The sequence below is a fragment of the Caloenas nicobarica genome, chromosome 10 (genome assembly GCF_036013445.1).
Source record: "Caloenas nicobarica isolate bCalNic1 chromosome 10, bCalNic1.hap1, whole genome shotgun sequence".
Taxonomy (NCBI): domain Eukaryota; kingdom Metazoa; phylum Chordata; class Aves; order Columbiformes; family Columbidae; genus Caloenas; species Caloenas nicobarica.
Window position 1 is genome coordinate 3,686,066 of NC_088254.1, and position 21,738 is coordinate 3,707,803.

At 58.5% G+C, this 21,738-nt stretch overlaps 2 protein-coding genes across 2 annotated transcripts in view; one reads left to right on the forward strand and one right to left on the reverse strand.

Moving 5' to 3' along the window:
* Nucleotides 1-15,709, forward strand: part of CCDC33 (coiled-coil domain containing 33) — a 35,116-nt gene extending 19,407 nt beyond the window's left edge. The window contains exons 10-23 of the mRNA XM_065642108.1: nt 1,350-1,479; nt 1,578-1,699; nt 1,938-2,009; nt 5,905-6,027; nt 12,207-12,313; nt 12,550-12,670; nt 13,640-13,835; nt 13,920-14,008; nt 14,204-14,335; nt 14,438-14,501; nt 14,700-14,821; nt 15,019-15,102; nt 15,186-15,306; nt 15,573-15,709. Of these exons, the coding sequence (XP_065498180.1) occupies nt 1,350-1,479; nt 1,578-1,699; nt 1,938-2,009; nt 5,905-6,027; nt 12,207-12,313; nt 12,550-12,670; nt 13,640-13,835; nt 13,920-14,008; nt 14,204-14,335; nt 14,438-14,501; nt 14,700-14,821; nt 15,019-15,102; nt 15,186-15,306; nt 15,573-15,709 (1,620 nt within the window). The remainder of the gene's footprint in view (nt 1-1,349; nt 1,480-1,577; nt 1,700-1,937; nt 2,010-5,904; nt 6,028-12,206; nt 12,314-12,549; nt 12,671-13,639; nt 13,836-13,919; nt 14,009-14,203; nt 14,336-14,437; nt 14,502-14,699; nt 14,822-15,018; nt 15,103-15,185; nt 15,307-15,572) is intronic.
* A 360-nt stretch (nt 15,710-16,069) lies between these two features.
* On the reverse strand, nt 16,070-19,844 carry LOC135992653 (cholesterol side-chain cleavage enzyme, mitochondrial). The gene is made up of 9 exons (XM_065641970.1): nt 19,600-19,844; nt 19,110-19,265; nt 18,715-18,914; nt 17,898-18,101; nt 17,327-17,487; nt 17,083-17,249; nt 16,892-16,970; nt 16,314-16,505; nt 16,070-16,192 (listed from the first exon to the last, which is right to left on the reverse strand). Exons 1-9 carry the CDS (start codon nt 19,842-19,844, stop codon nt 16,070-16,072), a joined length of 1,527 nt encoding a protein of 508 aa, XP_065498042.1.
* Nucleotides 19,845-21,738: the final 1,894 nt, after the last annotated feature.

The following is a 21,738-nucleotide window of genomic DNA, read 5'->3' on the forward strand; positions in this document are numbered from 1 at the left end:
GGTTCCCATCAGCATCCGCAGCCAAAGGCGCTTGGCTTCACCTTCAGCAGGGCACCCCTCTAAGATAAATCCCCTTTTAGGCTCTTTCCCTTGGGTACCCTCCAGTTGAACCTGCTTCTCTGGAGCTTCTTGCTCTTTTTTTGGGGTCTGCACCCTCCGAACAGGCAGCCGTGGGGAGCAGGACATGGTCCCATCCTTGGGAAGGCAGGAGAGACGTCGTGGGCTTGGCCACCTCCACTTCTGCTCGTGCCAATGTTGCGCCAGCCTTGGGGAGATGAGCTAGGGTAGCCAAGGTGGACAAAGATATCTCCTCCTCCTCCTCCTCCTCCTCCTCCTTCCCAGCCCCTTTGTTGTGTTTCTCCAGGTGGCCCTTGGCAGAGGCGGGTTGCTGTGCCAAGCCGTCTGCCCAAATGAGCGCATCGGCTCTGACGCCCCGGCACAGAGCACCCATCTGTCCCGCCGAGCCGGTGGGAGACAGAACTCCTACCCCCCCCAGCCCCCAAAATCAGAGGAGAAATCTGGAACATCACCTCCCATCCGTGTCCTGGTGAGAGGACCTCCAACAATTGGGGTCAAATTAACAATATGCTCTCACGTTTGACTTCTCCCTGCCCCGCTGCGTCTAAACCGGCACCAACTCGCAGCGATGCCAGGAAAAGTAACCGGAGGTGGCGTTCGGTGGTTTTGAGGAGCTTTTTCCCCCAAACTGGGCTTTCTGAGGCTGATGGAACCGCCTCTCCCCTCGCTGCCAGCCCCCGGAGCTGGGTAATGCACCGCTGCGGCTCTCCGAGGTGCGTCATGCCCATTAGCATCCCCAAACGTGAGCAGAGGGAGAACCCCCCCGCCTTCTCCTCCCTCCCCGCCGCAGCAGCAATGTGCTGATGCAGAAAAGCCGATCGGCATCTCGCTCCCGCTGGGCGATGCCGGCTGAGGGGATGGAGTAACAGCATTAAAAGGGAGCCGCTGTCGATAATTTCTCGGCGTTTGGGCAGCCGGGGTGAAAGGCTGACCTTTGGAAAGCTGGCGGGGCTCCCCGAAGGTGAAGGGGAGCAAATGCTCATGGGGATGGACTGATGCCATTTCCAACGACGGCTCGTGGCTCTGGGGATAAACATGTTGCTTGCTGTTCAATATCTGTCAGGCAACCCAGACCTCGTGTTTGAGAGAGGGTTTTGCCACGATATATGGACCCCGAAAGCCTGCAAGCAGGCTTTCGGGGTCCATATATCGTGGCAAAACCCTTTCTCTATTGCAAGATCCAACCTCCATCTCGCCTCTCCCTCCTCCCTGCTTATTTATCTCTAGAGAGATAAAGTATCTAGAGGATAATTTTCCTGTTGTCTCCTAAGATGTCCCGACCAGCCAGGCCCGCAGAGCAGCTGACCTGGGACACCTCCTTCCTCTTCCAAGGCCAGGATGGAGCCACCATCTTCTCCGAAGACACCGCCTTGGCCATCGAATATTATCCGTACAAAGCCAGTAAGTCTGGGATCCCCACCAAGGATGCTGTCCGTCCCCTCCGGGTTTGTCCTGGGGATGCTGTGCCCCAAACCAGTTGCTGTCCCCTGTTTTCCCAGTATGGGATGCTCCAGGCACCCTGGCTCCCGTGGGATACTCGGTGCTGCCCCTCACCAGCCGCGTTTTCCGGGAGCTGGCGGTTCACAGCGGTGGGATGCGCCTGGATGGCCTCACCGTGCAGGTGAGCGGGGTGGTATGGGGGTGGTACCTATAGGGGTTGGTACCTATAGCGGATGGTACCTATAGCGGATGGCACCTATAGGTGCTGGGACAGTGGGATGGAGATCCCACCTTCATGGGAGTGCCCCCAAGCATCCCACGGGGAGACAAGGTCTGTGCTCGCAAGCCCTGAGCCTCTGGGTGACATCTGGGTGACACCAAAGCCACCAAGAGCTGTCACCCATCCTCTGCCTCCCCAGGGCACGGACCTCAAAACCACGAGTGGGTCCCTCCCGACCGTGAGGCTCTGCCTGCGGCTCCTTCGCTCAGAGGTGAGAACGCTGGGGTTGGCGAACGCTGAGGCGAGGAGGGACAGGGATGGGGCAGGAGGTGGTGATTTGGGGCTGTCACCCTCTCCAGGGTGCAGGCAGGGTATTGGGGAGAGGCTGTTCACCATATCCATGCGGAGAAAGGCCAGGCTGGTTAAGTACGGTGACAAACGGCCAACTGGCTCCATCCTTCAGCATTTGTGGTCCTTGGGGATGTCACAGCAGGGAGGGAATTTGGCTGCTTGGCCTTGGCTCTGGGACCAACACTTGGGCAGGTCAGGATGCGGCCGTGAGCCCGATCGATCTAATTACTGCAGCCGCCAGCCTCTGCTCCCATCTGCAAAACAAAATCCTACCCATCAAGTGAATTTGGGAGAGGTCTGGATGCTGTGAAGGCTGCGTGCCCCCCATCCCCAGGGGGGGCCAGGGCCGGCTGGTGGGGTCTTTGGAGTGATTGCCCAGGGGGGTCAGCGAAAAGGGGTCTGCGTGTGATGAATTATTCACATGGGTGTCACTAAGTGCAGAATTAATCCTTTTGCTTCCAGCTGGCTGCTGCACTAAATTATCACTCGCAGTCATGCGGGAAAATGCTGCGGAATTCATTTAGCTGATTATTGTTTTGATCTGGGAGCTGTAATTTTTTTTTTTTCTCTCCTTTTCCCCAACCTCTCCCTTTCCCCACTCCAGCCCTGCCTTCCTTAATATATGTAAGAGCTGGGAGTGGGAACAAAAAAGCCAGGAGAGGCAGAGCTGGCCTTGGGCTCTGCGTCTGGTTCACTCATCCGGTGGCAGCCTGGGCAGACGGACCCGGAGCGATGCAAATCGATGAGAACCGAGCAGCGTAAGGGCAGGTTGGGCTCCTCCCGGCTTTGCACGGGCCCTTGTTTCTTGCCTGGAAGTCAGGATTTTCCAGGGAAGATGCCCGATCCGGCTGGTTGTGACCCCCAGCACCCTGAAACTGCAGGCGGGGGAGATGCAGCCGCTGTTGGGACTCAGGGCAGAGCCGCTCCTCTCCCTCTTTGGGCAGCCCCAGGCTCCCGGGGATGCTCAGAGGCTGGATTTCCAAGTCCTCAGCTCATGGATTAGTCCTGAGCTGGGCTTTGGGACAGCAAGAAGTGGCCAAGAAGCCAAGGCAGTCAATACAGGACTCATATTGACCCAACGAGGCATCGGGGCAACCACCCTACCAGATGGCGAAGGAGAACAGACTCAGCGAGTTCATCTTGTTTCTCTTCTTTTTTTTTTTGTATTTTCTTTTTTTTCATTTTAATGTAGAGAGCTGAAAACGCGTAACCTAGATCGGCTGGGCTTTTTATAACAACCAACAGCTAAATAAACCCTGGGCCATCTGTACTCCCCAGCGCTGGGTGTAAATCCCGGCTGTGCCGTGGCCTCGGCAGGGATTTCACCGGCTCCTACCAGGGCTCTGGGTGCTCCTGAGCTTGATTTCGGATGTTCATACCTACCCTCTGTGCCGGTAAAACATCCTCAGTACCAGGGTTTTAAGGGGCTCCCCATAAATAGAATTGACCCCCCAGTATTTCTGCAGGGTCTCAAAACCCTGCTACTTCTGCAATAGCCACAGGGAAAGGGGTTTGGAGCAGCTGGTTTATTAAAAGCCAAAAAACCTGACACCAGGGATGAGCAAAGAAAAGTCATGTTATGCCAGGGGAAGGTCCGAAAGGGCAGCGCTGGGTTGCGTACCCCCTGTTAAAGGCACAAGACCCCCAGGTTTGCCCCCATCCAGCCCTGTCTTCATCCCCCTTTGTTCTCTCTTTGGAGCCCAAATGAGAACAAAAGACTTTGATCATCTCAGGGAGACAAAGAAATCAAAGACTTCAGCAAAACGTCGGCATTTTAGCAAATTAACGCCTGTCGCAGAAAATCTGTTGCAGCGGGAAAACCTGCAGCCGCGTTCATCTGCCTCTGTCCTGGCTTGCGGCACAAGGCAGTGCTCCCGTTTTCCCTTGGTTCTTCTTTTTCCACCCCAAATTTGGTGTTTCGCCCGAGAAAGATGAGTTTGACCGTGCAGTAGCCAGTGGCAAATCCATATGCGGGGTCAGCAGGATGCGGTCCCCAAGGTACTGGGGGATGCTGAGCCCCATCCGAGGGCTGGAAAATACCCATTGGGTGCATCTTTATTCCTGTTTATTAACCAGCTCTGTTTTATGCCTCATTTTGGCGCAACCCCGCCTCCCTCAGCACATTGACTCGGCACTGGGGACCTCTGGGGTCACCCCCCGCCTCTGCCACCCTCTTTGCTCAGTGCCCTTGGTCGTGTCACCCGAGATGTGGCCTGGGGACGTGCCGACACATGGTGACAACCTCTGAAAAAGAAAGGGAAGAGCTAGTGCTGTTTTTTAACAGGCGAGGAAAAAAAGAAAAAAAAAAAAAAAAATCAACAGGCTGGCTATATCATTGCTTAAACAGCCTTAATTTATGTAATTGCTGCCATTTAGAACCAGAAGCAGATCGACGCCTGGTGTAAATTGTCACAGTGCTGGGGTGTAAGTTGTCACCATGCCAGCCCAGTGATCAGACCCCTTTTGGGCCGGCAAAAAATGGGTTTACGATTGGTTGGGAAGGGGGGAATTGCCGCATGTTTCCCACTATTTCAGCCTGCCTGACCAGGTTTGTCCTCCACAAGCACCAAAATGGGGTTTTTATCCCCAAATCACATTGCAGGGGGTGCAGAAGCTGGTAAATGGCTTGTTTTGGAGAAGCATTGCCCTTCCCTGGTGAGCATCTTCTCTCGGTGGGCTGGCTGAGGGCCTTCAGTACAGCTGGACTGCTCTTGATTGACACCTGCCCATCAAACACATCATCCCCTTATCACACGGCGGATTACAAGGAGCTTTACGGCATCACTGCCGGCCCGGGAAGAGCCAAACCAGCGAGGAACCAAAAAAAAAAAAAAAAAGCAAGCAGGAAAATGTCTTTGTTAAGGAGAATTAGTTGCGTTGCTGCTCGCGGGTCCCGGGGGAGCGTTCAGGGCAGCGCTAATTGAATTAAGAGCCGGTGCGTGCGGCGGTGACGGTGACGGTGGCGGGGCCGAGCTGGCCATCGCTCGGTGCGGCGGGCAGCAGCTGTGAGCCGGCCGCCGTAATTGCAGGCTGAGCCTAAACTGTTGCATTTTGCATGATGCCAATCCCCGGGGAGGGGGAGAGCGGCGGGACCCAGGCTGGGGGCTTCACCCCGGATTTGATGCTGGAGGAGCTGGGGTGAGGTCGGGGCCGGCGGCGGAACGAACCGCGGCGGCGCGGGGCGATGATGCTGATGCCGGTGGTGTTAATGAGGCAGCGATGGGGAAGGGCACGGGGCTTCGCGGGGAGGGAGGGTGCTCGCTGCCCTCGTTAGCCGCGCTAATGAGGCCAGGCCAGGCGCAGGCACGGAGTCAGCCCCAGCGAGGGCCGCTTGGCCGCGGTCGGTTTGGAGAGGGCACCGAGTCTAATTCTGGCTCCAGGGCAGAGAAATCGGCGGGCGCTGGGGTGCCAAACCTCGCTGCGGGGATCCCAGCGGCCAGACAGGACCCCAGCACCCAAACCTGCCCTGATACTGGGAGCTGCGGAGGCCAGGATGGGTGCCCATGCGTGACCTTGGCAGCAGGGGGGAGCGCGCGGACTCCATCGTTTATTCCATTAGACCCGACTTCCCCCGCTAACCGGATTAGAGCAGAGTCTATCAAAGCCAGGCTGGCGGGGAGGAGAGCGGGGCTCGCAGAGCCGGGAAATGAGGGGCAGGAAAATCACATTAGGGCTGCCGGCAGCATCTGGTAGGGGTTCTGGCTCTTTCCCGTCACGTTGGTCCCGGTGGCACATCAGGGATATGGAAGCGGGGATGGGGGACAAGGAACATGCCCCCACCTTGCCCCATCAGACCATGTCCTCTCCCTCCCCAGAGACCCGGGATGTTCCTGACCCCATCGGGCAGCGATGCTCTCCCCAAATTGGACCCCGCCACTGTCACACTTGGGAGGGATGAAGAGCCACGGGCAGCCCCCATGTGCCCATTTTATCGCCAGGTAAGTAGCCCGGAGGAGACTTTCCCATCAGTGCCCACATCTCTGTCCTCGGCTGGTTTTGGGTGGCCCAGGGACCGGGGTTGGGGACAAGACCCTGTCACTTTGCTGGGGGCGGCCTGGATGCAGCAGCTCCCATCTGAGCGCTCAATCCCAAATCCATTTAGCAAATTCTCTCCCATTACCGCTGCATTATGTCGGAGACCCAAGGCACCTCCAGCTCATACCTTTCAGCTCCAGAAAAAAAAAATAAAATAGGCAGCTGCTCTCCTCCTCCAGCCCTTTGTATTGATAAATGGAGTCCTTGGATGAATTCAAACCTAGCCCTCGTGGTCCTAATATCTTCCTGTACTTTAAGCCATCTGGCTTTAAAAATAACAGGTCGTTAAACCTCAATTCTGCTTATTAAATAGCTGGGAGGGGGGAGGCGGAGGGACCCTGTGTTGCCCAAACTCCACCTTCAACCCAATCCCTCTCCCCGCTATTCAGGAAGAAAATTAGCAATAAAATAACAACCATAAAAACACAGAAAAGCTATTTTTTTTTCCTCCAGCTGTTTTAATTCCTCCAATCCACTGAGCTTTATTGCTTCCTATTCTCCGGCCGTGACGGCTGCTTTATGCTTGGCCTAATAGCAACCTGTAATGGGGTGTGCGGAGGCGGGTACAGCTTAAATGCGATGAGGATGCGGGGTCCAGCACTGATGGAGCAAATTCCCCCTGGGCTCCAGAGAAGCCCCAGCACCCTTCAGCTCTGCGCAGGATCCAGCCCTGGCATCGCTGGGTGTTTTCAGCCCCAGCTTTGCCTTTTGCTGGCACCGATGCCCTGAGCAGCCTCAAGTCCCGCTCGCTGTATCCTCACAAGAGCATCCCAGCATCCGTAAAGCCAGAAGCTGTTCCAAGGATGCTTCCAGCCCAAGCTGGGGAGGACAGAAAGGTTTTGCACAAGCCCTGGACAGCCTCTGCCAAAAATGCTAGAAAACCTTGCTGCTAGGATTATTTTTTTCCACCCAACCTTGAACGGCCTTTTTCCGCACCCCCCCCCTTTTTTTTTCTTCCCCCTAAGGCGCAAATTATTTTCACTCCACTTGCATCGCAAGGCGGGGGATTTGCTTGGAAAACCCATCTCGTGACAGCCCCGGGAATCAGGGCTGACACCCCACTAATGGTGCGGGGACGCGACAGCCCCCCCGGCAGCGGGTCTGGGGGGGTCCGGGGGGGGACACTCGCCTGATCACAGCCCTGTCACTTCTCCCCGCTCCGCTCTGCCTGATCAAACCCGCATCCCGCATCCCTGCCCTGCGGCGCCCCAGGTCCCGCTCCCGATCTGCTCGTTAATGCCTTCGTTAAAAAGTGTAAGGGGGAGCGAGGAAAACAAAGCGATGAGGAATATAATATTATCAGAGATGGGGTAACCCTGGTCCCACGGAGGCAGAAAAACCTTCATGTGGGTTTGTGCTGGGACATTAACCCCCCCCTGCCTTGGGCTTATCAAGATTTGGGGCTGATTTCTGTTGACTTAGGCTGAGGTTTATGCTGGGCTCAGCCTAACCGTGTTTTCCTACCCTTCTGCCCTCTCGCCGCATAGATTTGCGCCTCTCTTACTAGTCGATGAATAATTTACGAGCAGCACTTAATGATTAGGGAGGCGTTTTCTCCAACCTCTTCAAACATTCGCCGCTTCTTCAAGCCTTTCTTTCCCTGCTCCCATCATCCCTGTTCTGCTGACCTGTTGACACTGGGCAGTTTTACAAACCAAAGTGGAGCTGGGAGAAGCAAATGTCATTTATTTTATTTTCTTTTTTCTTACCTTGCTTCAAGGGAAAAGGATGCTGCAAGAGGAGAGGGTGCTGCAAAGGGAGAGGGTGCTGCAAAGGGAGAAAGCTGCTCCCCCAGGCTGCAGCCCCATCTAGCGTCAGCCTAACCAAGCCCAGCCTAAGCTTTAGGCCCAGGCTCCCCAGAAAGGGCTGGGAGAGGCCGGGCTGCAGGCAGTTGAGAGGTTGGGATGAGGATGCTCTGCCCTGGTCCCGCTTGGGTTTGAAGGGGAGATGGGCACCCATGGGTGCCCGAGCACCCAGAGGAACCAGGCAGGGCCTGGGTGGGTTACCCCAGCACACCTGTTACGCTGGATAAAGCCAGTTAATAAAAAGCCCATAAATCAGTTAATGCGATCCCAGATTATATTTACACCCGTCTTCCTTCTCAATAAGATTGAGGATTCAGCAATTCGCTTCCCTCTTTTATTTAGTTATCTTTTTGCCACGCGCTGAGGATGGGTCCCTCAATGTCCCCACTGCGTGGCACCAGGGCATGAGCAAAAAGAGAAAACCGTCTCCAAAAAACCATTTTTTTGTGTGTTTGGGGGTGCAGCACGGTGGTGCTGGTGGATTTACGCTCACTGCCGCAATGCGAGGGGTGTTTTATCGAGTCGATATATAAGCAAACATGAAAATTGATGGCCACATTGGCAATAAACCGCCTGCCAGGCCAAGGACACGTCCCATCACTGGGGGTGATGGGGACACCTGGGGTTTATCCCTCTGCAGTTGCCTATTTTTCAAAGCTTGGGGGTGAAAATGCTGGAAATGTGTTTATCTTAAGAAGAGACAAGGATGTTTTCCTAGGAGGTAAAAAAAAAAAAAAAAAACAACAACAAAACAAACCCTGCAAAGAACCAACAGGAACACCAGGTAACAGTTGTAACCTGTTTCCGTATTTTTTTTTTTTTTAAATTTCAGGAAGAGGCTTTTTTAGTTTTGGCCCCAGTTCGTGGTCACAGGTGAGCACTGGGGGATGCTCTGACCCAAACTGGGAGGCTCCGCTGCCCTTCCAGTTCCCCCTGGTCACCATCATTTGGGGACACCACTGTCCCCATCCCTCCCCAAAGCAGCCCCGTGCAGCGGGAGGGGAGAAAGAAATTGGTTTTCGGGAGCCAGGAGCTGACTCAGCCAGAGTTTGCTTTCAAAAGTCATCCCGCCTCCTCCTAGCCACCAATTTGCCTTTTTAAAATTATTTTTTTCCATTTTCTTTGAGTAAAATAAACCACCAGCGACTCGCAGAGGAATGGCAGTCCCTACTGGTGGCACGGCTGCTTTTTTCCGCCTTATCTTGAAGAAGCAGGCAGGGGGGTGGGAGCCTGGGGAACAGTCGTCCCTACACGGAGCATCTTTCTTCCCCCGGTTACCCGGTGTAATCCAACGGCTTTTATTTCCTTGTTCGACACGATATCAGCAGCCGGCAGCTGGGCCCGGAGCTGGATAGCGATGGTAATCGCCCGCCCGAAAATCATCCTTCTTGTTGGGAAGGGAAGCAGAAGAACGTGGTGTCTCTATTAAGTGGAACGGGGTGCAGATTAAACGTTTTTCAATGCAATCCAATTAACTCCTAAATTGAATTGTAATGCTTTGGCTAATATACGCCCCCCCAGAACGGCTTCCCCCCCTTGCCCCGGTGCATGGGAAGGGAGTTCAGCCTTGGTTTAATCAGATAAAACCCCGCTTATTTGCTGCCTTTCACTGGCATCTGCCCAGATGTTGACCTGAGGACGGGTTTGGGTACCAGAGTGTCCCCGGGGAGGGGCTGGGGACACGACATCCCCCCCAGTCCCATCCCATGTCCCAAGGGGACGGGGACGGTTGATGGGCAAAGGAAATCAAGGCGTCATTATCTCTGGATGGTTTCGTGAGCTTTTGTTACAGAAAATAGGCAAAAATGGGATTTTTTTTCCCCTCTGATCTTCCTAAGCTGCTGCAGCAATTTTTTTTTTTTTCTTAGATATGTAAATGTGAGCTTATCCCATCTTCATAACAATTAAGGAATCGGGCTTAACACTCATCTGGGGACGTGTTATTTGTTGGGCTGGAGGGAGATTGTGGTGCAGAAGAGACCAGGGCACTGCCAGAGGCTCAGATGCCCACAAGTGAAATGAGTTTTCCCCTCCTCAGCCCCTCTCCGGGTGCTTTGCTGTCCCCTCCCCGGCCAGAGACAGGCTCAGACTGTGCCATGTGGATGCAGCATCCTCTGGTACACCCTATTTTTGGCCATTTGGGGACCCTACTGCATCCCGTGGAGGTTTATTGCTGGCTCCTGCTCCTTGCTTTGCTGCGTTCTGCTCCTCTGCCCGTCTGGAGATGAATAGATTTGAACTAACCGGATATATCAAAGTGTCTCGCAGCAATTTGTTAAGTAAATAAATTAAAAAAAAAAAAAAACCAAACTTGGCCTAAGCAAATATAAGGAGGAGGGGGGCAGATGAAAGGCTCTAAATGCAGGGGAAGCTTCAGAGGCTTGGAAACGAAGGAGGAAAAAAAAAAAAAAAAATAGTAAGGGCCAGGAGTTTCAAAGCTTCCATCATTTCAGATGTGGATTCTCAGCCTTTCATCCCAGACCCCTGTGGGAAGGAGAGACGAGTTATCTCTGGGTGGATTGGAGATAGGAGGAACAGTGGAAAATGTCCCCAGATACCCTGTCCCTGTCCCCAGCGGCAGCCAGAATATTGGGGGTGTCTGAGAAGCCTTGGGCTGGGACTAAGGGCTAGTTTTCCAGCCTCTGCAGGTGTAGTCTGAGCCTAGAAAAGCCACGGCTGATCCCAACACCTTCCAACAGCTGCCCAGCCCGGGCGAGCTGAGCGCGGCCTCATGCATTATTGATGGGGCGGATAATTGCGCACTTCCTACCGACTCTTTGATGAAAAATTGATGGCACAGGGTGAGGAATCGAGGGGCTCCCTTGACGGACACCGGCCTCTTTTGTTTCTGAACAAACACCAAAGGAGAGGTGGATGCGGGATGCCGCGGCGGGGGGACACAAGAGCCTCTGTGGTACCCGAAAGAGGGGACAGGGCTGGGGAGCAGTTGGAGCAGAGCATCCTTTGCCCTAAACCTCTATAAATTCAATCTCAAGATATTATAAAAGTGGGGTTTGAGCAAGGAATTATTCTCTGGTCAGGATCAGGCCAAATCCCAAGGCGGAGCTGCAGCGCGATGCCGCCCAGCGTCTCCAAGATGTGGCTCCTTGGAAGTTAATTGAGTATTTTAAACATCAGAGGAGCGCGTTGGGAGGGGAAAGCGTTTCCATTGCACATCCAAGGCATGGAAATCAGCTGCTGTCACCCTCAGAGCCACCCGGCCCTGCTGGGACCCTGATTGTCACCTCCCTGAGTGCTGGGAGCAGGAGATAAGGCGACGGTGGCCAAAGCCAGACTGGGGACAAGGAAGGGGTCTGGGGACAAGAAGAGAGGGCTGGGGACCCATGTTGAGGTCTGGGGACAGCGAGAGGTTGCTGTCCCCAAGGGACAGGAGCTGCCTGCTGTTCCCCATGGCTCTAAAAGCGGCAATGAGATGTGCGATGCTCCAGGGGATGCTAAAGGGGAAGAGATGTGGGTTCCCCGGGTCAAGGAGCAGCAGAGGCAGCTGCCTGCACCTGCCTGCACCAGGAGTGCGCCCATCGGGGTGCAGGCAGGTGGTTTTGGGCACTGAGCTGCTGCGGGGAGGAGTCGAGAAGGGAAAGGTTGTGTTGTAGCAACCAGGAGCTCCCACACAGCCTAAATCCCTTTCTGAGCAGAAGCAGCCCAGGAAAAACAGCTTTTCCTCACGCTACAGCCCCCCGGCGTGGCTGTAAGTCCCCCTGGCCGGTGGCTCGGGTGGTGGCGTGGGGACGGGGGGTGGCCCAGGCGCTGCGGGTGTGTTTGGGACAGGCAGAGCCTGGCAACGTGCCGGCGGGCAGGGCCAGGAGTGGGGTGTTGGGGGAGCAGGGCACACCAGGATAATGCTGTTCTACAGACCCTTCTCCTCCACGGTGAGTACCGGGGACGGGGACATCACCCCGTCGCAGGGTTGCTTTTGCTCGGAGCCAAATTTGCACGATTTAATGGTGCAGCCACATGATGATGCTCAAAGCCAGGCATTTCAGAGCGTCCCCGTCCTCAGGACGGGGTTTTCCAGCCTGGTGGCCACACCGTGTTGCATCCAAGGGGGATGCTGGAAGCATCACAAGCAGTGCTTTTTGGGGCAGGGCTGGATCCTGACCCCAAAGCAGCGATGGCAAAGGGGTTTTGCCCCAGGAGAAAGCCAGGGGAGCTTCTCCTGGCTGTGGGGAAGGGGCTGAAGGAGCTTGCTGGAAGAGTCCCCCTTCTTGGAGAGCTTTCTCCTCATCCTCACCTTCTGCTCTGGTGTCCCCTGGCAGCTCCACCGAGACGCTGGGTCCCTCCCAGCGGCTGACGCCGTGGCCAGCATCTTGCCTGGAAAACAACTGTTCCCACGTGGGACGGGAATGTCACCAGAGAAGCAGAGGTACAGAGGTCACACCGATTTTGCAGCCCTCTCTTGGGTCCTTCTCGTCCTCCCCATCTCCATCCTCACCTCCTCCCGGCTCCCAACCCCCTGCACCCCCATCCCCACCAGCTTTGCCCCTGACACCCCAAAGAGGCTCCTGTCTCCACGGGAGGGCTCCCCAGCCAAGGTTTTGCTGGTGTTTCACCCCATTGGGAGCAGCCAGCCAAAGGTGTCCCCTCCTTTCTGATCCGCAGGTCCCAGGAGGTCACCGGGGACAGGCAGGAGATGGTGAGCACTGGTGATGCTGGAGGAGAGGGGGGCATTAGGAACAGCGAGGGGGACCAAAGCCAGGCTGAAATCAACTCTACGCTGCCAGTGAGTGAACGTTTCGGGTGTCAGCCCTTGAGTTTGGCTTTATCTTGGGCATGAAACAGCTCTCGGGTAGATGCGGGGGGAAGAAGCTGAGCCTCTTCCTGCACCTGCCCCCCCCTTCCCCCCTTCCCAAGGCTGCACGATGCTGCTGCCCCCCCTCCCCGTGCCCCGGCCCCCGGCAAGGCCAGCGCCAAGGCTGGGAGCGGGGGGCCGGGGGGGCGGGAGGCACACGGCTCCCCCCGGCCAAGGTCCCCGCTGCCAGGAGCCCTTCAGCGTGGCAGGGAGGGATGCGGGAGGGTCAGCCTGGGAAGGTACAAACCCTCAGGGAATTATTTCCCACCCCCCAGCATCACCTGGGAAATTGTTCCCCAGCCACGTGGGTGCTAAGCCCCCCCAGCCAGACTCATCTGTATAAAACATTCATCCCTTTATTACTCTGCACCACTTGCCTTCTTCTAAAGACCCGCAATGCCCTGCAAGGCTTGGAGCTTGAGATTGACCCCTCAGCTCTGACACTGCTGCTCCGTCTGTCCTTGGGAGAGTCACTTTTCCTCCAAAGGAAGAGATGGGGAAATGGGGAGGGGGAGAAGGTCTGTAGGGTGGAGAAAGAGCTGGGCAGGTAGAGAGAAGAAGGTTTGGAGGGACAGCAGAGAAGGAGGGATGGTTGGAGGAGAGAAGGATGGATGGATGGATGGATGGATAAGGATGCATGGAGAAGGAAGGATGGATGGATGGAGAAGGATGGATGGATGGATGGATAGAGAAGGTAGGAAGGATGGATGGATGGATGGATGGATAAGGATGCATGGAGAAGGAAGGATGGATGGATGGAGAAGGATGGATGGATGGAGAAGGAAGGAAGGATGGAAGGATGGATGGATGGACGGACGGATGGATGGATGGATGGATGGGGAAGGATGGCGAAGGCCTAGGCTGGCAGTGGGATGCAGTGTCTCTGCTCTGGGCTGTCAGGGGGTGGGCAGGTACCAGCTGGCGCTGAGGCGGATGGCGGGGGACCTCCTGTCCCTGCGCCAGCACGTCACCAGGCTGGAGGTGGAGAACGGGCAGCTGCGGCACAGCCTGGCCTGGCAGGAGGAGCTGGGCCAGGCTCTGCTCAGCGACGTGGACCTGGACGTCATGACCCGGGAGGAGCTGCTGGACAGGCTTGGTGCGTGATGGGGACAAGGGGCTAGAATTTAGGGGTCCCCTTGTCCCTGGCCGGGTGACAAGGACGTGGTGTGGGGTTTTGCAGCCACCCTCAAGCGTGACCTGGTGGCCAGCACAGCAGAGATGAGGAGGCTGAAGGACCGTGTCCAGCAGCTGCAGAATGAGCTGATCCAGGTAGGGATGCAGGCAGGGGACACCTGGGGGACAGGGTGGGAGCAGCAGACAGAGCATCACGGCACCCGCATAGCCAAAACCTGAGAGCCCCTGGACTCCCAACCATGAGGCTCTCCCAGCCCTACAAGTGATGCCCCAAGGCTTGAGGCTCAGCATGGAGGTCCCTGGGGGCTTTTCCATGTCCTCCCCCTCCAGAAAAACGATCAGGAGCAGGAGCTGGTGCTGCTGCAGCGAGCCCACCGGCAGCAGCGAGCCCGGCTGAGGAGCTGCCAGGAGAAGGTGGCCAAGACCAAGGGCCTGGAGGAGACGGTGCGGCAGCAGGAGAAGGTGACCTGGGCGGGCAGGAGGGGGCGTGATGGCCACCACAGCCTTGCATCCAGCTGTCCCCATGCCCTGGTGACACGGGGGTGGCTGTGCCCTCTCCCACAGGTGATCGAGGCGATGGAGCGGGTGCTGCAGGAGAAGCTCGGCAGGAGCACTGAGAAGCCAGGGGGTGGGTGCCGGGGACCCCCGGAGCGGGATACCACTACTCCACTGGTGGCCATCCCCTTCTGATGGGGGATCAGAGGAGGTCCTGAGCTCCCTGCAACCCATCCCTGAGCATGGGGGAGATGGAGGCTCATTCCCAGCCCCCTTCTCTGCCCAGGGGGGTGCAGGACCCATCGCACTGTCCCCCCACACCACCCCGCAGGCGCAGTCCTCTCCGGGGAGGTGTACGCCGTGCTGCTGGCCGAGAACCGCCGGCTGCGGGAGGAGCTGGCCAGGCCCCCCCAGCCCTCGCCCCCCGTCGCCCCACGGCCCCCAGCCTTGCCGGTGAGAGCGGGGAGGGGGACGGAGCCGTGGCACCCCAGAAAGTGACACCAGGGGGTAACCGGGCATGTTGGGGACATCACCCAGGTGGTATCTTCAGCTCTATGGGGTGATAGCTTGCTCGCCCTGTAAGCAGCGGGTGGGAAGGGGGGTAACCTGGCGTTGCCTTTCCTTGCTGCTGCTCATCTGATGCCCACCAGGGTGTTTTTGGGGGTGCAGAGAAGCTGGCGCTGCTGGCCAGGCTGGAGGAGGCACAAGCCCGCGGGCGGGTGCTGGAGAGGCAGGTGGGTATTGCTCCCCCGCAACCCACTCGATGGGGGTTATCTGGGGTGGGGGGACACCTCTGGCCCCCCCGCTTTGGGGACAGCCAGCCTGGTTTGGGTCTGTCCCAGCTGGAAGAGGCGGCGAGGAGCTGGGGCCGGGAGAAGCAGGAGCTGGGCACGCGGCTGCTGGAGCGGGAGCACGGTTTCCCACGCGCCCCCATCACGGTGAGCACCCGGGGGGGGCACAGGGCCACCCCACACTAGGGGGTCTCCATACCCATCTCTACATCAGGGGGATTTGCTTCAGTTTCCCTGCAGGACCCTGGGTGAGAAGGAAGGGGCTGGGTGGTCCCTAGGGCTGCAGGACCCCCCTCCCGCCTCCCAGGAGACCCCCCCTAACCCCAGGCTCCCTTATTGCAGCCCCTTGATGCCTCCCTGAGAGGGTGGGTTGGATTTACAGCTCCCCCAGAGCTTTTCCCATCCCTCACCAGACTGCCACGGCCCCCCAGAGAAGACCCCAGACCCTGCCCCCCTTGCCCTGACCCCCACCCAGCAAGAGGGACGGATGAAACCTCCCGCTGCCAAAAGGACCTGGTGCTTTTTTTCGCGAGATGAAATGACAGAGTAAATCAGAGGCGAAGCAAAAACGTTAGAGGGCATCGAGGGAGCGTGGCCGTGGTCCCTGGTGTCACCCTTGGGGGTGACCTGGGGACCCCCAAGCAGCCGGAGGGGTGCAGCAGCACCCACCCCCCCACCCCACGTCCCCTTTTGGGGGGGCTCTGGTTTATCTCCCCCGTGGTGTAAGCACAGCCTTGAGCGGGTTGGAGCGAAGGCCAGGATGCGCGAAGCCAAGGCTGTGGCCGTGAAAACATCTCGGCTGTCCCCAAAACCACCTCCTGGGGCCGTGAGGAGCCAAAAGCGCCTGCCGGGCTGTTGGGGTGTCCCCCAAAGCGAAAGCAGCTGGGGGGGTCACCCCGGATCGGGCCCCTCACGCCTGGGACTCGAGCGGCCGTAAGGTCAGGTAGATGGGTTTGTCCGGGATCAGGATGAGATCAAACTTAGTCCCAACTTCCACCGCTCGCATAGTTTCAATCTTGAAGTTCTCCAGGATCTGGGATGGAGGCAAAAAAAAAAAAAAAAAATCAGATGGAAAACTCCGGAGGTACCAAGACCCGTGTGCCACCTCCCCAGCGGCACGGCGTCCCCGGAGTGCAACACGGCGGGATGCTCACGTGCATGAGGAAGAGCTGCATCTCCAGCTCGGCGATGCGGCGGCCCAGGCACTGCCGGGGGCCGAACCCGAAGCTCAGCCCCTGGAAGTGCTTGGGGCCGGCTGCCAGCCAGCGCTGCGGGCTGAACTGCTCCGGCTTGGGGAAGACCTCGGCGTCCCGGCCCATGGCGTAGAGACCCACCTGCACCAGCGTCTGCGGGGACGGGTCATCGAATCAGAGAGTCGTGGAATCATTTTGATCACTGAGTCCAAACATAACCTGAATCTAGCGCTACATCCCGGAGAACCTCATCTCTGTCCAACCCCTCCAGGGATGGTGACTCCAGCACTGCCCTGGGCAGCCTGTTCCAATGCCCCACAGCCCTTTGGGGAAGAAATTGTTCCCAAGATCCAACCTCAACCTCCCCTGGCGCAACTCGAGGCCGTTTCCTCTCATCCTTCCACTTGCTACTCGGCAGAAAAGACCAACACCCTCCATGCTACAACCTCCTTTCGGGTAGTTGTAGAGAGCAACGAGGTCTGGTGTCGCCCATCCCCGGGTCCCAGAACCGCCCCGTGAAGCGGGGTGGCCGCGCTCACCTTGGGGGGGATGCGGTAGTCGTGGAGGACGACCTCCTGCGTGGTGTACCTCTGCAGGGTCACCGCCACCGGGTGCAGCCTGCGGGGACACAGGTCCTATTTTTAGGGACGGTCTGGCCCCTGCCTTGTCCCACCTCACTGCACGACACCGCAGGTTTGGGGAAGGAAGGGGCTGAGGGCGTTTTCCCCACCTGAGCGTCTCCTTGATGGCGGCTTTGAGCAAGCGGATGGTTTTCAGCATCTTCACCCTGTCCCCCGCCGCCTCCCGCTTGGCGGCCAGGACCTCTGCCCGCAGCTGCTCCTGCACGGCCGGGGACCGCGCCAGCTCGAACATGGCCCACTGCAGCGTCATGGAGGTCTGCGACGGGGCCGGAGAGCAGAGCTCAGCACCCGCCGGGACCTTCTCCCTGCCCGACAACCCTGCCCGCTCCTCACCGTGTCCACCCCGCCAGCCATCATCTCGGTGACGCTGGCCCTGATGTCGTCCAGGGGCAGCTTGTCCTGCACGATGAGGCTGCAGAGGATGCCCATGTATTCCTTGGTGCTCTTGCGCTGCAGCCGCAGGTCCCGGTAGACGTTTTGTATGCATTTGTCCGCTGAGAAGACATGGAGATGTGGCCTTGGTGGGGGAGGAAGGCACCAGGTGTGGCACCTCAGGACATCACTGCGCCGCGCCAGCGGTTTTTCCGCAGGAGCTGCTCCTGCAGCAGCTTGGGACCGTGGTTGTCCCAGGTGCCAAAATCTCTCCGAGTCCACCAGCCCCTCTGGGAGAGCTGCTCCCTCAATGTGATGCCCATCATCTGCCCTTCATCGCTCCTAGGTGCTTCCCCACTGCTCCATCCCAGGCTCCAGAAGGGCAGATGCCACGTGGAAAGCCTTCCCGGCCTTGGTGGCCCCGCTCAACCCCTGTACCGGGCGGTTGGAGCCAGGAGAAGGTCTCCGTGCCGGTGAGATGAGGCTGCTCTACGAAGCCAAGCCCTCAAAGGGGCCCTTGGGTGACGCTTACCCTGGGAGAAGATGGCATCCCAGGCCCAGACGTGGTCCCGCCAGGTCTTGGTGTTGAGGTGGCGGAGGAGGGCGGGCGGCAGGTAGAGCATGGGCGAGGTGGTGTGGAACATGAGGGTGACGGCGTCGATGAAGCGCTGCGCCTCGGGGTCCACAAAGTCCTGCAGCAGCCCCAGCCGCTCCCCGTACAGCACGTGGCACACGGCTGCAAGCACAGCACCCCTGAGGGGACATGGCCGAGGAGACCTTGTCCTTGTCCCCTCCGCCCTCCCGCGGCCAACTCCAGCATTTCATAGAATCATAGAACCATTGCAATTGGAGGAGACCCTCAGGGTCATCGAGTCCAACCATAACCCAGCCTAACTCTAGCACTAAACCATGTCCCTGAGAACCTCGTCTAAATGCCTCCAGGGATGGTGACTCCACCACTTCCTTGGGCAGCCTGTTCCAATGCCTGACAATCCTTTCCATGAAGAATTTTTTCCTAATATCCAATCTAAACTTCCCCTGGTGCAACTTGAGGCCATGTCCACGGCTATAGGGACCTGGCTTGGCCACCTCCAAGCGCCCCGGAGCCATGGGGGCATCGCTTGTTGGGTAGGGTTGATGACCAGTAGATGATAAAACAATGTTTTATCAAGAGCGTCGGGTTGTTCTCTATTTGTCCGGCGAGAGAACACCCCTCTGGTCTAGAGGGTGAAGAAGCTTGTTGGCCCATCTCTGGGGATGAAGCTGGGGGAAACGCAGCGCGTTGCCCACCTGGGGCACCCTGCTAGGGGTGTTTGGTGCAGGGGGACACATCGTGCCCCGATACTCACACTCCAGGGCGAAGCGGAAGAGCTCGTGGGTGAAGTCAGCCGTCCAGCGCTCCCGCCCGCTCTGCCCCACCTGGGCTCGCGCCCGCCGCACAAAGTCCTCGCCCACGGCGCTCAGCAGCGGCACGAAGCCCTCCACCGCCTGCGGCGACAGCACCTCCTTGTTCAGCAGCAGGCGGTCCGAGCGCCAGGCCTCCCCCTTCCTGTGCAACACCAATGTTGGGGGGTCAGAAGTGTCCCCCCATCATCCACCCACCCGGAAGGTGCCAGCCCCGCAAAGCACAGGGTCACCCAATGTCCCCGCCACCCTCCTGATGCTCCGGTTTCCCCGTATGCCAAGGTTATTGCGACAGGACCTGAGACCCCACATTTGAGACTCCCCCCGGACCCCGACTCACTTGAGGAGCACGCCGTAGGGCTTATTGCGGTAGTCGCGGTAAGCCACCCAGGGGGGGACACGGAACCGCTCCGGCAGCGTCCCCTCCGCCTGGAAGAGGGTGGCAGCGTCCCGGGGGCTGATGATGTTCACGGTCTCGTTGACACCCAGCTTCTCCCTGCCGGGGCGCAGAGGGGGTCAGCCCTGCATCCCAATTCCCCCCTTCAGTCTCTCACCTCCCTAGATCAACCACCGCCTCCCAGTACCCCCAAATCAAACACCCTCCCCCTTGTACCCCCCTAAAATCCTGCCTGTAGGTCTCGTCCCGGGAGTGTGGTTGCTCAGCACCAGGTGCTGGACATGGACATCTCCTCCCTTTTCCCCTTCGCTTTGGGATGTCAGCTCCAGACCCCATGGGCATTGCAGGGATAGAGCCCCTCTCCAGCTCCACCACCACAAAATCCCCTCTTGCCCCTCACCGCGGCATCAAGCCCGGCCAGAAGCCGTCTCACCTGTAAATGGGCCCAAACTGCTGGAACTTGCGCGCCATGATGTGATGGACATTGTGCAAACCCCCCTCCTGCCAGAAGCGATAGAGGTTGAGCCAGCCGGCTCGCCAGTCACCGGGCAGCTGGTTAAACGGGCGAGGAGTCGGCGGGACGGGGGCGGCAGCCCCCTGAGGCCGGCAACATCCCCTGCTCGGGGCTTGGGGACATCCCCGTAAGGCACCCGGCTTGGGCACAGCACGGGCGAGCATGGGAGCGGGCGGCGGGAGAGGGAGGCGAGGGCGACCTCGCTCTTATCCCCCCCGGCCGCCGCTCAAGGCGAGATGCTCTCACCCGCCTCCCGATGAGTCACGGCTGTCCCACAAACGGGAACTGGGACAGGGACGGGCACTTCGACCCAGCGATTAGGCAGATATCGGGGCTCGGGGCAGGGAAAAGGGGTTTGCAGAGCATCAGCCTCTGCCAGCCTTGCCAAAGTGGGGTTTGCCAGGTGACGGCAGGTGACACTGGCAGGTGGCCTGTGCCACCACAAGAAAAATGAAAACCTGGCCACTGAGAGGAGAAATGTTCTGTCTGCAGAATAAATGATTAAAATGACCTAGGGGAGAAAATAGTGGGGGTTAGGCTTCATAAAGCTCAAGCTGGGTGGGTCAAGGCAGGAGGGGACAGCCTTGGGACTGCCTGGCCATTGCTGGGGGGGGTCCTCACCTCCGCCCTCCCCAAGGCAAAGGATACTGGGGGTCATATGTCCCCCCCTAGTTCTCAGGCTCTCCTGTCCCCTAGTATCGGCTGCCATCTACTGCAGGAACCTCAAACACCCCGTGCCAGCAGGGCAAGACTTTTTTGGGGTGTCATTGCCCCCGTTGAGCTGGGGACAAAGGCTCCAGCCCCTGAGCTTGGTGGCAGACAAAGCTCCTTGTCCCCCAGTAACACCCAGTGGTGACCAGTTAGCGACGGGCTGTGGGAGAGTTAAAAGGGGAGGGGGTCACTGAGGGGTCTCTGGGCCTTTCTGGGGTGTTCCTGGGGTTGGCCTTAGGGGTCCCCGGGGTGTCCCTAGAGTGGGAGAAGGACTCCAGACAGGTCCCCGAGGTCCCTGCACTTCCCTTGGGCAGACCTGGGGGATGACATCCCACGGCCTTGAAGATCTGAAGGAGAAGGAGCTCCGGGAGGGCTTTGCTGGGCTTCGGCTAGGTTTAAACCTTCGGGTTTCATTTTCCTCGGGAGCTGGGGGGAGGCAGGAGGCAGCGGGCGGCGCCGCTGCCCGAGGATGCTGAGCCGGCTCCGCCGCGGCTGCCGGAACGGCGGCGGGCACCGGGGGGCGCGCCTGCCCCGCCGGTGACACCGGGCTGGCCCCTGCCGGTGACACCGGGCTGGCCCCCCCGTCCCAGCCACCCATCGGTTGTCCCAGCTGCCACCATCCGCACGGAGCCGCCCACCCTGGGCGAGCACCCGCCAGCTCGGTGTGTGCCCCAGAGCAGCCCCCACAGGCTGGGGACGCAGTGGCAGAGTGCCACCCCACCGTCCCCCACCCCTGCACCGCCACCGTCCCAGGCCTGGCCATGGGAAAGGGGTCAGTCCGGAGCAGTTTGGCCACCTTGGTGCTTGTAAGGACGCAGGTGTGGGCCCAGGGGACACCGAGGGACACGCTGCCATGCAGCTGAGCTCTGCCTTCACGCAAGACTGGGTGGCCCTCTTGGCCACCAGCTCAAGAGGGGACAGCCACCTGCCAGACCCAGCATCACCTCTGCACCCCCTCTTTCCACCACCTCTCCAAAGCTTGGGCACCCAGCTCTTGGTTTCCAGCACCCTGTGCCTGTCCCCTGCATCCTCCGTGGGGACTCTGCCCTCTTTCCTCCACGTCTCCCCACCCTGGAAGGTCTCCAGATTTTTGGGACACCTCCCCAACGGTGTTGTCACCCCCACAGCAGGAAGGAAACACGACGGTTTGTCCCCCGAGCTGCTCACAGAGGAAACCACCAGCTGCTGTGGTGGGCACAGGAAACCCGCACGGTTGTGGGGTCCCTGACGGAAACTGGGGGTGCAGGAAAGGGGTTGAGAACCCCACAGCATCACCTTTCCCCAGCCAGCAGCAATCGCAGCTCTCACTGATGGTCTCATCCACGATGAGCAAAGCGGGCGGCACGA

What these genes read in the sequence shown, in the direction of transcription:
- LOC135992653 (XM_065641970.1), bottom strand. Translation starts at nt 19,844, where the DNA reads ATGCTCGCCCGTGCTGTGCCCAAGCCGGGTGCCTTACGGGGATGTCCC. An exon ending in CAGTTTGGGCCCATTTACAG is followed by an intron (nt 19,266 to 19,599) that starts GTGAGACGGCTT and finishes GCGCCCCGGCAG; the next exon opens with GGAGAAGCTGGGTGTCAACG. An exon ending in CCCTACGGCGTGCTCCTCAA is followed by an intron (nt 18,915 to 19,109) that starts GTGAGTCGGGGT and finishes GGTGTTGCACAG; the next exon opens with GAAGGGGGAGGCCTGGCGCT.